Raw genomic sequence first — 17,098 nt, 5'->3', positions numbered from 1 at the left:
GTTGATCATTTTGTGGATCTCATGTTGATAATATGTCATTGAATTTATCTTATGTGAAGTCTCTTGATGGCTGTAGATATGTAAAGAATATATAATTCTTTGATTCCCTTTTTGAATCTGGTTGAAAAATAATTCCATGGTATGGTAGCATGTTCCTATCCGACTTATATCATTTTAATTTTCAATGTGATTGCACTAACCGTTTGTTGCAAAGAAACCATGGATCAATATGTTGAAGTTCAAAAGCTTGGGAATATAGTTTTTTCGTTTTATCAGAGAATGCTGGGCTAAAACCAGACCATTTCATTAACATGTTTGAGAAAATGTCACAGACAATGTGAATGAATTACTACACACCCTGCCCAAGACCAGATCTGGTTTTTGGCTTTTGGCTTAAGCCCTCATTCAGATGCAACTAGTTTGACACTATTGTTGCAGGATGGTGAAATGGTAGGGCTATAGATCTGTAAGGATGGGAAATAGATTCATGTTCAACCCATCCTTGGTGCCCTTGTCATATATATTGGGGGCATGCACGAGTAATGATGATAAATTTTAATATTTTAGGCCAAACAATGTGAAGGACCTATTAAAGGATGTTAACTTGTTTGAAAGATTATTTGTATGGGTGTATATTTTTAACTTTTTCATCCAACTTGTGAATGATCGTCTCAATTTAAGATTTCATGTATTAAACAAAACTCTCCCCTCTTTATTCTTGATCATGTATTACCTAATTTTCTGTTTAATAAACTGGGATTAATGCTTGATGCCACCAGATTGATATCAAATGTAAGTTTTGTTTGTGTGCTTTGATTTAGGTGACAAACAATGGAATATATAAGAGCATTGAGCACAAAGCGGTCACAAGCATAGACATAGAACAAATCTCCATTGCGATTTTTTATAGTCCAGGTAAGGAAACAGAAGTGGGTCCTACTCTCGAGCTCATAGATGAGTTGAATCCCTATCAATACAAAAGATTCATTAGCGAAGCATATTTGCAGCATTATTTTTCTAGCAAACTTGATGGGAAGGGGAGTATTGAATTTGCCAAAATCAAGTCATAACTTTAGTTGGACTTTGTTCAATGTTGGGCTTGTTTAACACATTTGTCTATCCAGCATACAAAATCTACCTTTGATCGCACTTGTTACTTGATTAAAAATTAGAAGACAATGAATTTTTTATTTTTCATTGATTAATAATCATGATCAAAGGTGCATGTTGTATGCTGCATAGATATTTGCTTGCTTAACTATTTAAGACCTATGCGGTCAAGCAAAAGACCTACATTTTTTTTTATGTTATTTTGTGTAAAATTAGTTTGAAATGGTTTTTGGTTTTGACTATGATATTCCCTTTCAAAGGTTTTGTTTGACATTCCCCATAATTATTGTTTTCATAATTTTTCAGATTACATTCCTTGCCTTTTGAAGTTCTGCAAATTAGTTTTTGACAACCAAAATTGTTTCAAATTCATTAGTGACCTTTTTGTCGTAATGAATCAACATATACACACTTGATCAAGAACCTATATGTTTTCTACCCATAAATAATTTAGCTACACAAGTTGAAGTTATATGGACATTTTATTTTGGATAAACAACACTACTTTATTTTCCACAAACATGTTAGATGGCTTAAGACATTAAAAATTTACATATAGTAGATCGGGCATGGGTATGTTACCTTTCCACTAATTTGTATGCTTCTTTCCCAATGGATGAGTTCATAAATAAAATAATCTGTGACAAGTGAGTTTATCAATCTCTTTAGTTTTGTATAGAAGGTTATAAATATATGGAGTGGTGATTCAGTTAGCATTGCATGGTTCTTGCAAACCCAATAATCTAGTTTCTCTATTCCATTGCTGATAATAGATATTTCTTTTGGATTAAGCTGGTGGATTTAGAACCTCTTCCTTGGAATATGAAAAGATACTTATTTTGCTAGAGAATGCTGTATAACTCAGAGTTGTAGTTGGAACTCATGGAAATTCTGCTGTGTATCTATTTAAACAACTATTCATTTTTTGAATTCATAAATAAAATAATCTGTGACAAGTGAGTTTATCAATATCTGTAGTTCTGTAAAAATGGGAATTTTTTTATATCAATTCAAACAACTATTCATTTTCCGAGTTCATAAATAAATTAATCTGTGACAAGTGACTTAATCAATCTTTGTAGTTCTGTAAAAATGGTTATACATATCTGGAGTGATGATTCATCTAGCATTGCATATTGGACTTTTGAGAGACATGACAAGGAAAGAACCCAATTTCTACATAAGTAATCCTATAGACAAAATATATCATTGGAATTGAACAGCTAGATAAATGGAGAGGAGATTGTGCCACTCACATGTACCAGGAAAATGAACATCAAAATGAATGGTTTTCCATTCATCTTAATGTCCAAAATGCCATTTTGTTGGTTTGGATTTATTGTATGTATTTTTAATATATTTGATATGATGTTTAGGATATTCTGGAATATTATTTTAATTTTAAGAACTATACATACCAAGTTTGGATGATTATCAACTGTGGTATTATATTCCCAAATTGTTGGCCAATGGCACCCAACTACAACAGAGATTTATCTTTCAAGAAACAACTTAAGAGTAAGTTTTTCAATTGAATTTGGTGGTCTGGGAAAGTTAGAGTCTCTCTACCTAGAGAGAAACAATATTGTTGGAACTAAGCATTCTCAAATCTCTAGCCAAGGTTATTGGAGACATTGAAGACTGATCATGGCACTTGGGATTTTATTTGCACTTTCAGATCTGATTACAGAATTTTGGGGGCTTTATTTTCACTTTCAAATCTGATTATAGAATTTTGGGGGGTTTATTCCTATCTCAAATAGGGCTTTCCTATATTAGTAGGTTTTCCATGATTTCATATAGTATTGCTTTTATCCATTATTCCTCATTCCAAGAAACATTAGGTGTGATAATTCAATTGAGGAAGAAGGGTTATTTATTTGTGTGGATATTTTCCCTGCCTATTTTTAGCATTAGAATATTTCACACTGTAATATTATCATGTCTTAGACTTAAATACATGTGTACGGTGAAATGGCAATTCTTATTACCAATACATCAAAATAGCATTATTTGTGGCATATGTGGAGTTTGTATGATGTTTATTTGAATCTTAGTATTCACTTTAATTAAGAGTATGTTATGAGTATGTTATGTTTTGAAATCAATTAACATAAGGTCGCTCTTACTTTGCAAGGTACCAATGTTTTGTTTGCTCCAAGCTGTCTTTTGGTACTTATACTGTTTTAACCTTTGCTTCATGATTGCTCCTTAATAGATATTACGGTGGACTGTCCCACCTTATACCTTTATCCTTTTGACAACAAAAGAAACCCTATCACAACATTGTCATTCTATTATTAGCACTATCCTCAAGTACTTGGTACTGTTGATTGTCTCGATTGCTCTTAACAACTTTGGGCATGATTCATGTATTGGTATTTTTCAAGACTTAAAAATTATTTTCTGACTCGTTCATATGACTTTCACACTCATTTATCTAATAATCATGACTTTGAAGCTTATGAAAACACTATTCTTCATGATCTATTTTGTTGTCCTTCACTTGACTATTCATTCATGATTTTGTATTAGCCACATACTCTGCTACTTCCATGTTTGCTAACAATATCTCTAGATTCGCACAAATTTCCACTGCTTGCAACTGATCTCTCTCCAAGATTTGGACTACTTCGATCAAGCTTATAGGAAGGAAAAGGGAGAAAATTTAAAGAAATCACTGAAATTGTATTTAATTGTATATAAGCACTTCAACTAGCTTATATGCTTCCAGTGTGTATAATCACTAATCAGAAAGTTATGAGTAGATAAATCTCTCTTTTTTGAGTACAGTAGTTTCTTCTTTTGATTATTGAATACTTGGTAATGCATGTTAGTTTAGTTGCTACTGGCTGGTCAACTCACCCTAGATAGGCATGATCTTACCATTTTCAGACTTCTCTTCAATATTTTTGCCTACCTTGGCTATCGATTCTGAAAAACAATTATGCTTCTTCAAAGACCATGAGATTAAAAAATCCCTCAATACAAAAACATAACTTGAAGACCTCCAGCTTGTTCTAAATCTACGTTGCCATGGAAAATGCATTCATCTCCTCACTTGAGTGAAAATGTAAACTTAGAGTACCATGTGTCTTTTGTTAACTTTATAACGCGACCACATGTAGTTCTACCAACTTTTATATCCCCCATCTTGAATTCTGTCAATAGTTGTCGAGCATTCCTTGACTATGAGACAATGAATCCGTATTGTTCTTGCCGAATTTCAGAAGCCATAAAACAAAAAAGTAACTGTATATTTGTCATCTCAAACTGTAACTTTAACAACTTCTTTCATTCAGTGATCAATCATTATTGTTCTTTGTCAAGATGACATTATTCACATGGTGAAGGATCCTGAGTATTTCCTTAATAGTTGCCTTAAAACATAGATTGGGCTACTTCTCAAAGCAATAAAAGATGAAATAAATTGACCTCAGGTTAGTTGTTGTGCTTCTTTTTTGAACAGGGACAACCTTCCCTGGTAGAAAAACACTTGCAATAATATTTTGCGCCTGTCATGGGAAAGCCTTGACATTCTTCTCAGAAAACTAAATAAAACTGCTTCTAACAAACATTATGTAGACATATGTACTCATTAAAGCAGAACCATTTTACAGTTTTCAAGTGTTTGAAGCATTAACCAGCTCCTTTTTGCAAAACTCATACCTTGCATACCTGGGTAGGAACTTTGCTGCTTTGTAGCTCTTGTTTTATATTGAATATATTCTGAACCAGGTCAATTTGCGAAAGTGAGGAAGGAGATCCACAATTGGAGATGTCTAACATCTATGACTAGCCCCTCCTTACATTCCATTACCTAAACCGTAATCTCCTCCCCTAACAAATACTCATCCAAGAAATATGATACTGTTTCGCTTAGTGAGATGATTTTACACCATAGACATGGCTAAAATCTTTTATACCATATGAACCTCAGAAAGGCAAGATCAAAATACACCCATCTTTTTCTTCCATCTTGTTCTTAAACGGTATTTTATCTTCTTCATTCTTCACATTGTACTTCACAGAATTGGCTATGTACTTGATTTATCATAACAGTATTTACGAGTGGCAAAAAACTAGAGTATATTCAATCACACTCCTCTAAGAGATTCCTAAATGCCCATTGATTCATACTATTATAACCATTTTTCTGAAAAGGCCCAAAAATTAATTTCTTAATAAAACATTATTAATAATCCAGTATAAAATTTAAACAGACTCGTCATTTAATTTACAGAAAAGAAACAAATGCGACAAACAATGCCATAATCAAAGAAAAACTATTATAAGCAAACCCATAATATTTTTTTTTGGGAAAAAAGAAGATTATAAACATACCCAAAATTGCAAAAATGCTAAAACAAATTATTGTACAAACACAATTTTTATTTACAAATCTAGCTAAAAATTCAAGCAAACAAACAACACCTAGAAATTAGAAGCAAAAGACAAGGTATTTGCAGATCCAACAGCAAAAGGCATAGGACAAACTTACTCTGTCAAAAATCATGGAATTTGTCTAGTCTTCCCAAACTTAGCAGTCTCTACGCTTTGCAGTTATCTAATCTAAATTTGCCTAATCCAAATCGCTCGCTGCAAGGTTATTTCTTTGCCTTCTTTCTATTATTGTTGGTTTGTAGTATATGCACATTCAATGCTCTACAAGTTTTCGTAACTCCTTGCATTAACTGATGTTATAGAACCCTACCAAAAATTTCTCTAAAATGACAGAAGAAACCTAAAGAAGGGTTCTTACCTGGGGTTATGTTGATGCTGTTGTACAGGAGTAATAACTTTTTGAGATCTCCAAACCCCTGGAAAACCAGATCTGCAATGTGCTTGGCATGAAGGAGATTATAGCTATGTCGGTGCTGTCACTGGAAAACGCCTAATCAAATTGTAGTGTCCTCTGATCAGTGAAGATGGTGGGAAAATATGGGAAGAGTTTGGAGATTGAATTAATCCCATACTAATCCTTCCCGCCATTGATAACTGCTTGTCAATGCCCCTGCCATCGGGTGAGCAGAAACAGATGCGTTGATGAGTTGAGTTAGAACTAAAGAGAGAGAAAGAATTTTTATTTAGAGAAATATTTTTTCTATTGTCTTAATTTAAGACAATTAAATAATAAAAAATATAAGTTAAACTTAAAATATGTATTTAAGACAATAATAATATATTGTCTTAAATAATAATATGTATTTAAGACAATAATAATATATTGTCTTAAATAAACGTCTCAAATGCCCCCTCTATGTAGTAGTGATAGAAGTTAAAGGGCTTGTAATAAATTTTCTTGTTAGCTCTCCTATTAGATTTAGTGTTTGGATGCATTATTGTACTCATGGATTCATTTTGATTGGTATCAAACCTTGTTTAGCTTTATTTTTTAATTAAAGTGAGAGGGGAAGGACCCTACCCCATTACAAATCAGACATATTGCATTAGACATCAAGAGGAAGCATCAAGGTTACACCAAGATAACCCAAACAACAAAAAAGTACAACTAAACTACAACTACAACTAGAAATCTGAAATAGGACCAAGTAGTGGGCCTAGAGGAATAGTTTGAGATCTCTACAAAGGTATAGTAATGACTTTTATCTTTCTACAAAAAATAATCAAAGAAGAATCCTTATCAGGAGATGCAAAAGGAAAAGTATTGTCCAAACCAAGTGACACAACAATAGAGTCCAAGAGAGGAGTCATAGAGCCTAGGTTAAGAACCTGCTATTTTCGGGAAAGAGAATCTAAGACCAAGGAAGGAATGAGTATTGTACTCTAGAGAGCCCCAAAATAAACTAATGGGACATAAACAACATTAATAGATAGAGGAACAAGAACAATAGAGGGAAGAAATATAAAAAAGAGAAATAAGGGATACATTAGCAAGATCCATATGGAACGAATCACTGTGAGCCACAAAAACTATAAGAGATCACAAAGAGGAGGCTTCCAATATCCAAGAATAATATGATTCTAAAATCACAATAAATATAGTAAGATGGTTTGACTATAAGCATTCTTCCACTAGGTAGGAGAAGAAAAAATATGAGACACGTGAGGATAGGATGAGGGTAGGTGCCCTCTATGAAATAAGTGATGACATATGAATAGAATCCATTCATCATCCAAGAACTATGTCCACTAGAGATCACCAACCTTAAGGTAAATCTGAGAAGAAACAGTTTTGGAGAGGTTAAGATCCACAAAGATTCTCATGAAGGAATTATGGGAGAAGACACTTCATTAGGATTATCTTTGATAATGCAACCTAATTTGTTGCCAATGGATTCATAGCTAATAGTGCTCAAAAAATTCAATTGTGGGTGAGGGAGTTGGACCCAAGTAGGAGAAACCTAAATAGAGTCCACAAAGGATTAAAGGATGGGGTCCAAGGGTGGACAGATAAAGATTGAGAGTCCCATTTCCAAAGGACCATAAAATGGATAACATCCCTATCAGCCATATTATCATGAAGCACATAAGAAAGAGCCCACAATGCACAAGGATAAATCTCCATCTCACCTAACACAAGAGGGTCCTTATGAGTCAAAATCCAAGAGGGGAGTGATGAAAGGGACAACCACAAATAGTTAAATCTTTTGATTAACATAAATTTCTCATAGTAATAAATGTAGTCTAAAACCTCCTTGCCCACAAGCACCTTTAGAATAGTGGAGGAGCACAAGAGGCATTTTGTTAGAGGAGTTGAAGGACTTGATAGGGGCTAATAGAGAAAGTCAATAAATGAGTTCCTAAGAAGGTAATTCAATGATTCATAAGCATCTGAGGTAGCCAAAAGCTCCTATCTACCTTCTTTACCTCTATTTTAGTTGTTAAAGAAATCCCTTACCACCTCATCTATTTTGCTAGTGTTTGATTTTGAAATACTTTGGACTACAATTAATATCCCTTTAGATGGGATTGGAGGAAATTTAATGCAAGATGGCATGTGATTTCCTTTTAGTCTGAACATTTATAGGATGAAAAACTGAATTATCATATTATTGACATATAATTGATCAAATTCATGTATGCCATAAAAACATTGAGGCACTATCTAGTGGGAATACCATTCAAATAGAATAAAAATTATAAAGGAATCTAGTATTTATTAATACATTCTAAACTAATTTCTCATTAAAAATAATTGTTGGAGTTCTTAAGAAACTATAATTTTGACATCTATTTTTTAAAAGGGAATGAAAATTTATTATATGACGCTTTCATTCATAAAGCTATCTTGTTCACCATCTCTCAAGTAAAGCCCCACCTAGTAGAAACCATTAAGAAGATGAAACCTAGATGTCAACATAGACGGTAAATAATTTATATGGATTTTATGGTGGGACTACCTCAAACTCATCTTAAGCATGGTAGCATCCTAGAGTAAGTCAATCACTTATCTAGCAAAGCATAATTATAGTGATATATCTCTTTAAATAGATTACTAGATTGCATGGGTTGCCAAATGTAATATTCTCTCATAAAAAAAATAAAATATTCACCTCTCAATTTCAGATTACTCTAATGAAACACAAATCTAGGCACTAACTTTAATTTAAGTATAACTTATCATCTAAAAATATATGGTTGGATTAAGAGACTTTATTAGATAATGGATGATATACTCCAAATGTATGCACAATGAAATGACTAGTTAAGTGCACATAATACTTTCCATTAGTGGAGTTTGTTTAGAATAAATCCTAGCAAACCTTAATTCAAATGGTGTCCTATGATGTGATCTATGAACAATACTATAAAATTTAAATCAAATGGGATGGATTCTAGGATAATTGAGTTAGCATAGAGCTTGAGATTCTTCATGCATATTACTAGCAAGTAGACATTATTATGGAAGTTTAAATAATTCTTTAGATTAACAAAAGAGCTATGTAGATCCAAAGAGAACTCTAAGACAATTGTTAGTACAAAACATGCCATTCCAATCTGTTATGTATTAGAAGAGTATAATGAAATTTAATAAAGCTACCAAATTATCCCCATGATTCATTAGACAATTTTAGATTATATAGAATATTAGTCATGTCCTTTATTATCTCAGTCTTCCCCTATCTCACTGTCACATAGATACTATATTTCATGCAACATTTGTCAAGAAATATGTATGTAACACCAACAATGTAATTGATTGGAAGGCAATACAAGTAGAAAAGGTTGAAAAAATTGACCTAACTCCACTCATAATTACAAATAGATGTAGCAATAAATTTCACATTTAAAATATATAGTAGGTTAAGATTGTTTGAGACCAATATGTGAGAGTGGAGCCATTGAGAAAGAGAAAATGTAATCAAACAAGAAATCCACCACTTATTTGATTAAGTTGAGTCATCTTAGTTGTAAGGGGGTTGATGTTGCATCACTATAAACTCTATATTTTCTTTTATTGTGTTAAATGTTTAATGTCTTCATGTAATTAGTATTAACCTGTAAAAGCTAATATTGAAACTATAATTCTACATAAGTTTAAAATTTTTTGTATCGATTTAATGATTACTTTTATAGAATTAATACTTCAATATAATTAATTGTTATAATTATTGAGTAATCAATAGATTATACAATAATAGGTTTCAATTTAGTTCATGACATAGTGGTATCTATATATTTATATCATTTTTTCAATTAACCACATACTAATGCTATTATAGTGACACATGTTTGAGAAAAATGGAATGCTCTTGTAGGTGCAAGGGTCCAATAACATAGACTTAGCAATTCTATTCTAATAAAAAATCTAGTGTCATTTACACTTGCCTCTATATCCCCAAGTATAAATTACAACTAGATGGATCACTTGGCTATGAATATATTGCTAGATGCAAGTGATAAATCTAACCTTTAATTGATCACTAAACTTTAAAATGATAATGTGAAGTATTTACCTCTTATGTCCTCTTAGGCATTTGGTAAGTATTATTAGTAGTGGGACAATGGTTTCTCCAATTCTTTTGATTGAATATTAACAACTATACTCCAAATGTTGACACATTTATTCTAACCAATTACAATGATATATAAAAATATAAAATCATAATTAAACATGTTAACACAAAATAGTGCTAACAATTATAATTAAAAATATATACAAACATATTAATATTAATAATAACCTTAGGAGGAAAACACAAAAATAAGCATAAAATTCAAATAAGATAAAATAAGGGGTTGGGGACTAAGTCGATTAGCAAAAGCTTCCCATGGCAAGGTATGAGGTCGTAAGGTCCATTCTCCTCTAATGCATGTGGTACCAAAGGATGTGTCATGTTAGTGTCACCAGTCATGTTAAAACGTTTATCAAGTGCACTATGTTTTGTAGGGGCTGCTATACCAGATTCCTATAGTTTAAAAAAATAACAGGAAAAATAAATAAGTAAACAAAAGAAAATTAAAAAAAAGCATGGTATTCTTTTCATCCCAACCCAAAGTATGAGAAATCAATGATAAATATATTCACTGAGAAATCACTGAGAATAACCATTGTTCAAAGAAAGAGGGAATAACCATTGAATTGATAGGACATGGTGTCCCAACCATTTAGGAGAAATTTGAAGGTGAAGGACAACAATCTAGTATGTAACGAGAATCAAACACCCATGACCACATTAAAACCATGCCTATGTTTGGCCTCATCGAAACCATGTGAATGTTTAGTCTCATGAAAACCATGCCTAAACACATATTTGGAGGAGAAAAGGTAAAGAGACAATCAAAGTTTGGTGAGTAAGGATGATTGAAAGCTAGCGCATGAGTATTCTAGTTCAGTTGAAAATTGAACTATAATTTGTTATTTTAGTATTGTAGAAGATTTGAACTCAGCATCATTTAAATGCCTACAACATTCACTTTACCATTAAACCAAATGCTCTTCGACACAAAATTTGTTATTTTGAAGATGAGACTTCTTTTTAACTTTCAAAATAAAAAATCACGTGCTGACGACACTTTACTTTTAAGGTGAATAATGTTCCCTTCCGAAGTTTCCTGAAAGGATAGTCTAGACTCTATCTTACGATCTCCAGGGACAACGTCCAAAGCATACTCACCGAGTGCTTTCTCTAGGGCATCACCTTTCTTGGTGCTCACCAATACTTTGCGACTCTTGGCCCACGAAGAGACCCACCATAAATCCTGGTGAAGGTCGTCCAAGTAGAATTTGGGAAGAATCGCCTGCGCAATGGACTCAATGTCAGAGACCTTCGCCCCAACAAAAGTGGTAAAAGTGGGCACCTAGATGCTGGCAGTCTCTCTAGCATGAGGGCCACAAACTCCAAGACTGCCATGAGATAAATTCCTCCCAACTCACAGGTGATACCGAAATAGGGAAAGGAGCTTCTTCCTAGCAAGAGAGTCCCATCCAAGTAATAATGTGCATGCACTCAACCTTTGGTGAGTGTTGCACAAGAGAACGATGGACTAAGAGAATGAGGCACACCTACCATGCACATGCACTCAACCTTCCCCTATGGAAAACTGAGAATGAGGCACAACTACCATGCACATGCATTCAACCTTCCCCTCTGGTTTTATTATATTTGAGAAGCGAGCCAATGATTGGTACCGGTAATCCATATTCCAGATGTTGTCACCTATCATCACCTCCATCTTGTCGGTTCGTCGTTAGTTAACACATCCACGTTAACGTTTTTAGCATTGGAGCCATGAGGCCGTCCAAATCCCCGTCGACTAAGGCCACCTAAATTGATAAGAATTAAAAAATGCACAAATAGCACTTTCGTTTGAGATTTCACACTTTTTGTGTATTTCAGCAAGAGTTTAAATTTGATGGTTGGATTTTTTTTGTTAAATAATTTTTGTGCTTAGTTAAAGTTTTGATTGAGCGAATGATCGGTAAGTCATTCAGATTTGTTTATCACTGTCTTTTTTATCTCATCGTTGTTTGTTAACAAATTCACTTCAATGTTGTTAGCATTGGACTGGTAAGGTTGTCTAAAATCTCATCTATTAACACTTCTTAAATTGGTTAAAATGTAGTTATGTACAAATAACATTTTCATAAAAATTTATTGAAGTTTGTCTTTCAATATTAAAATAATATATATTTTACTTTAGAAAAGAATTAAATAAATGTTTAAAAATAATTCCATAAAAATGTTACATAATAATAATATATTAGATTAAGCATTTATTTTATGTGAATTAGTTTTATTAAATTAAGGTATTGTATTTTATTACAAGGATAATTAGATATGGTCATATGAATGTCCAATTTAAATATTTACTTTATTAATACAATGGTTTAGAATATATGAATAATACCATCACTTCAAAATTTGTTTTGTGTATAAAAAGTAATGTTGACACTCCAACATAAATTATATTTATAAATTAGAAGTGCATTAATTGTAGATCAAGTTAAAATTATAACAAGTATCACAAAAGATATGAATTGTTTAATAACACAATATTTGATGTCCAACTTCTCTATTTAGATAGGTGGTTCATTGCAAAAGTCTCCTACATATTTATTTTCATCATGTTGGGAATTTTTCTTTTTTTTTTTTAAATATTGATCATAATTTTTAGTGCTCGTTTCTCTTAACATTTTTTTTCATGTGTTTCAAAATATTTGTAATGCACATTAAAAATTACTAGTATTAATTTTATCTAAAAAGTATTTTAAGGGTAGACTAAATATCACAAGTAATATATTCAATTTTTTTTACATATATGTGGAGTTCTTGTCATACTTTATCATAGGTATGACAATGCAATGTCCTTACAAACATTCAAACCATAAATATTGAGATGAAATGAATTTCAACAATCTTTATTTTGCTTGTTAAAATTCAAGACTTCCAAGCTACAATTTATGTGAAAATTTAGATTTACATTAGATTACAAAATCTAAAATATTTATCTAAATCAATTTTAACCTAACTTGTTCTATAAAATCTACTCCTACATTATTTACAATGAAATTTCATCACAATAATTCACATTAAATAATATAATATTTATTTACTTTATTTTAGAAAATGTTTTCATTAGTTTTTTTAAACTAATCTCAACTTATTTTATCTAAATTAACTTTTACTAATCAGTAACATTTATTTAACTAGCTTAATTTTTTTATACATTATAATATTTTATTTATACTATTCAATAACTTAATAATGAAGATAATAATAATTTTAGTACTTTTCAACTACTCTTATACTTTCCTTATACTACTCAACATAATTAAGAAGGAAATGTTTTCCACAACCTTTTCATAGAAAAGAAAGTTAAGTATATGCATTTAAAAGGTTATTTTTTATATTAGACTGAAATTATTTTCATTAAAGTAACTTATTAATTAATGACATATAGCTAAATAACTTTATTTTTTGTATACTATTCAATAACTTAATCAGGAAAATAATAATTTAATAATATTTAAATTATTATTACTTTCTTTAAATTACACAACAACTTAATCAAGAAAAAAAAATTTCTTAAAATTTAAGTAGCACTTCAGGGTAATTGCCTTTGTCTTTTATATACGTGATTTGATGTTATCGTTTTTAAACATTAATGACATGATAGTAGTTATCAGGAGCACAATAGGAATCTCAAAGAGAAATATCTCAGAGGTATATTTTTCTCAAAATAATATAATGCGAGAATTGACCTTGCATTTGGGGTGCCAAGATAGTGTAGTCCACAAGAAGAGGTTCGTGATGCATAGGAAGCAGGAGAGTTTCTCATAGAAATGGGAGGGAGTTAACGACACACCATTTGATGCTAAATTTCTCTCTATTCACATAGGTGGGTTATTATAAAAGTCTCTTACATATTCATTTTCATCAAATTGACAAAAGCTCTTTGAAATATTAGTCATAATTTTTAATTTTAGACATCATTTTTTTCAGCAACTTTGTTTTTTATTATGATAAATAGTATGAATTGGAAGGGCCAAGCTCATACCAATCACCTAGAATCATTTCTCTTATGCATCAAAATATTTTAACTCCCATGAAAAATTAGTAGCACGAATTTAATATTTTAGTAAACTAAATATCCTTGATAAACTATTACAAATTTATAGATATATAGGATGTTCTTGTCCTGCTTTGTCATAAATAGGACAATGCAACACTAGCATTCTCAATTCACAACTTATTTTTCTACTATCGTAACCTTAAGCACTATTTTTCTGCTTACATATTTTCATCTCATGTATTCAACCTTAGTATGATGAGAACTTAACCGAAATAAATAGCAACCATAACAAACATGCACAATGATCTAATTATACACTTTTTTAATTGATATAAGCAGGCTCTCTTGTTACACTTTACTTCAACTGAATGCTTTGTTCCACCATTTCTGAAATTGATGAAGAATCTAAAATGTCTCATGGTATTCAATTACAGTACAAAGAGGGGAATAATGAAAGTTCTAGATGTTTTATCTGCACTCCCTCAACTCAAAAGTGTCCGCTTGGAGACGTTGATTACACTCTCTACTCAGAAAGAAAGAAAAGCACTACTAAGCATGGAGAAACCATCTTTAAGCTTATGTGAAGGTTTTGAAACCATCAACAACATAAATTTTAGATTTTTCAACCTATACCACTCTAGTAGTTTGGAGGAGGTGGCCCCGAGTTTCTATTATATGCCCTATGCTTTGATGCAGTCTATTACCAACTGCCACCTGATTAAGAAGTTACCTTATGACATTGGGAATCTAAGCTCTCTGAAGATGTTAATGTTATTGGCATTGCCAGGTCTACAAGAGCTTCCCCTGTCAATAGGAAAACTTGGGCAGTTCGAATGCCTAGACATTTCATTCTGTGAAGAGCTGAGAGAAATTTTGGAGGAAATGGGGCAACTAAAGAGATTGAATGAGTTGGATATGAGAAAATGTTCTCATTTGACGAGGTCGCCTAGAGCTATTTGCGAATTGAATTCCCTGAAGCTTGTTATATGTGATGAGAAGGTTTGGAAGAAATGGTTGCGGGGAAAGAACATCTCTATTGCAGAGCTCAAAGTTGAAATTGACTAGATTGATTGCTATAACTTTTTGGAGCTTGAAATATATACACATATGTAAATCAGTATATTAGGCTATGATGAAATTTTCTTATTGTTAATAATTGTTTTATATTTAAGATCCAAACTCTTGTTGAAAACATTGTCCTCCACAAGATTAGTGACATCATATAGAGACAGATGTAATTGCAACCCCTTGTTTTTACCTCATCTCACTATCGTATGTTTACTTGAGTTAACATTATCAAACTCCACTTTGGTCCAAATCAGTATGGAGACTATATTCCCATCTAGACTCTACTTGGGTGAGGGTGACGAGATATAAATATTTGGACACCTTGGATAGAGAACATATATTTACTTTGAGAACTCTTCCCAAGGGGTCTAAGATATGGAACTTCATGAGATGCTCAAGGGACATCCTCCTCCCACACTTATCTTGGGTGGTTAACAATGGCTAATGTGTGAGGTTTTGGGAGGAAGCTTGGAATGGGTATAAACCCATGAATACTAACCCAACACTAGGAGAAATAAAAAGATAATTTTTAATAAACTAGGAATATAAGAGATTAAATTAAGAACAATATTACACTAAGAAAGAACATAGTCGACAATTTATAACATGGAGAAGTAGAGTGCATTTAGATAGAGTGATTGGGTTGAATCAGGAGTCTAATCCAACACTCAATGAGTGGTGGTGAGATGTCTCCCACTAAACTATCATGAGGTGTCGAATCTAAGTCGACACCTCTCTAATTGAATCCTAAATGATCTTGACAATTTGCATGAACAACTATCAAGTAGATATGGACAACTAAGTAGGCTAAGTAAGGCTAATTGTAAATAAATTAAATAATTGCACTAACACAATTGTAGGTCTTTTGGGGTAGTTTCGTGTTAGATTATTTTTGTATTGAAAAATCAAATTCCCCTCCTAGAGTTATTTAGAAGTCCATTTCTCCCTTTCACTTTCCAATAGATTTGAAATTCATATTTGATCTCAAGATGCAAAAAATAAGCATTGTTCTCTCAGAAAAACTAGATGAAATACTCTAGACAAAGTCTTGATCTGGGGCAAACAAAGAAAAGTTGGGGTACACAAGTGTAATAAAACAGTCTTATAATTTGGATTGGCTACACAATCTATCATGGTCATACCTTTAACTTCCAAAAGTAGGTTTTTTCACATGGTTAGCACTACATGATCACATTATAACTTTCATGGGATTGGATGGACTTGGAATAATAGTTTATTTTCCCTTGTGTGATGTGTGGTTATGTATGAGTATATAGACCATCTTTTAGTAAATTGTCATGTTGCCTCTAAGTGTTGATGCTAGTTACAAAATAAGTTGGAGTGGTGTGGTCCTAGGCCTAGCAAGATGCTAGCTTTTTTTCAAAGTTGGCCTTTGTTTTTTTTTAATGCTACTTTCTCTTGCTTGTGAATTGCTAGTCATCCTATTATTGTTCGGAAGTTGTGGATCAAATAAAATAATAGGATCTCTCAAAGGAAGATGTCTACTATGGATAAACTAATTCAAAAGATGGAAAGGTTCATTTTAGATTTTTCAATGACATATTTGTTTGGGACCATTCCCATTAAGAAAATCTTCACATCTTGGGACAATTTTATTTTAAAAACTTGGAGTCTCCTTTCTAAACCCACAAATATTGGGGCTTTTTCCTTAGTGTAGAAGAAACATAAGAGGGTGGCTACTTCATGGAAACCCCCTCTACCATCTTTTACTAAACCTAATTTCAATGGAGCTTCAAGGGGGAATCTAGGGTATTCAAAGATGGTATTATGCTACACAATGAACATGGGGGGGGTGGTGATATCGACATGCAACTATTTACTAGAGGGATCAAATAATTTTCCAGATATCTCTACTTTAGAACTAGGTCTACAAATAGCTATCAAGAAGGGTGTGGGCATGATTCATATTGAGGGAGAT

The 17,098-nt window shown here is 32.2% G+C and overlaps 1 protein-coding gene across 1 annotated transcript; it reads left to right on the top strand.

The window, feature by feature from the left end:
- Nucleotides 1-14,541: 14,541 nt before the first annotated feature.
- Nucleotides 14,542-15,156, top strand: LOC131037786 (probable disease resistance protein At5g66900). The gene has a single exon (XM_057969976.2). It carries the CDS (start codon nt 14,542-14,544, stop codon nt 15,154-15,156), a length of 615 nt encoding a protein of 204 aa, XP_057825959.2.
- The last annotated feature ends 1,942 nt before the right edge of the window (nt 15,157-17,098 follow it).

Source organism: Cryptomeria japonica, chromosome 4 (assembly GCF_030272615.1).
Source record: "Cryptomeria japonica chromosome 4, Sugi_1.0, whole genome shotgun sequence".
Classification (NCBI taxonomy): Eukaryota; Viridiplantae; Streptophyta; class Pinopsida; order Cupressales; family Cupressaceae; genus Cryptomeria; species Cryptomeria japonica.
The sequence above is the reverse complement of the archived record's forward strand: the minus strand, read 5'-3'. Positions and strand labels throughout refer to the sequence as shown.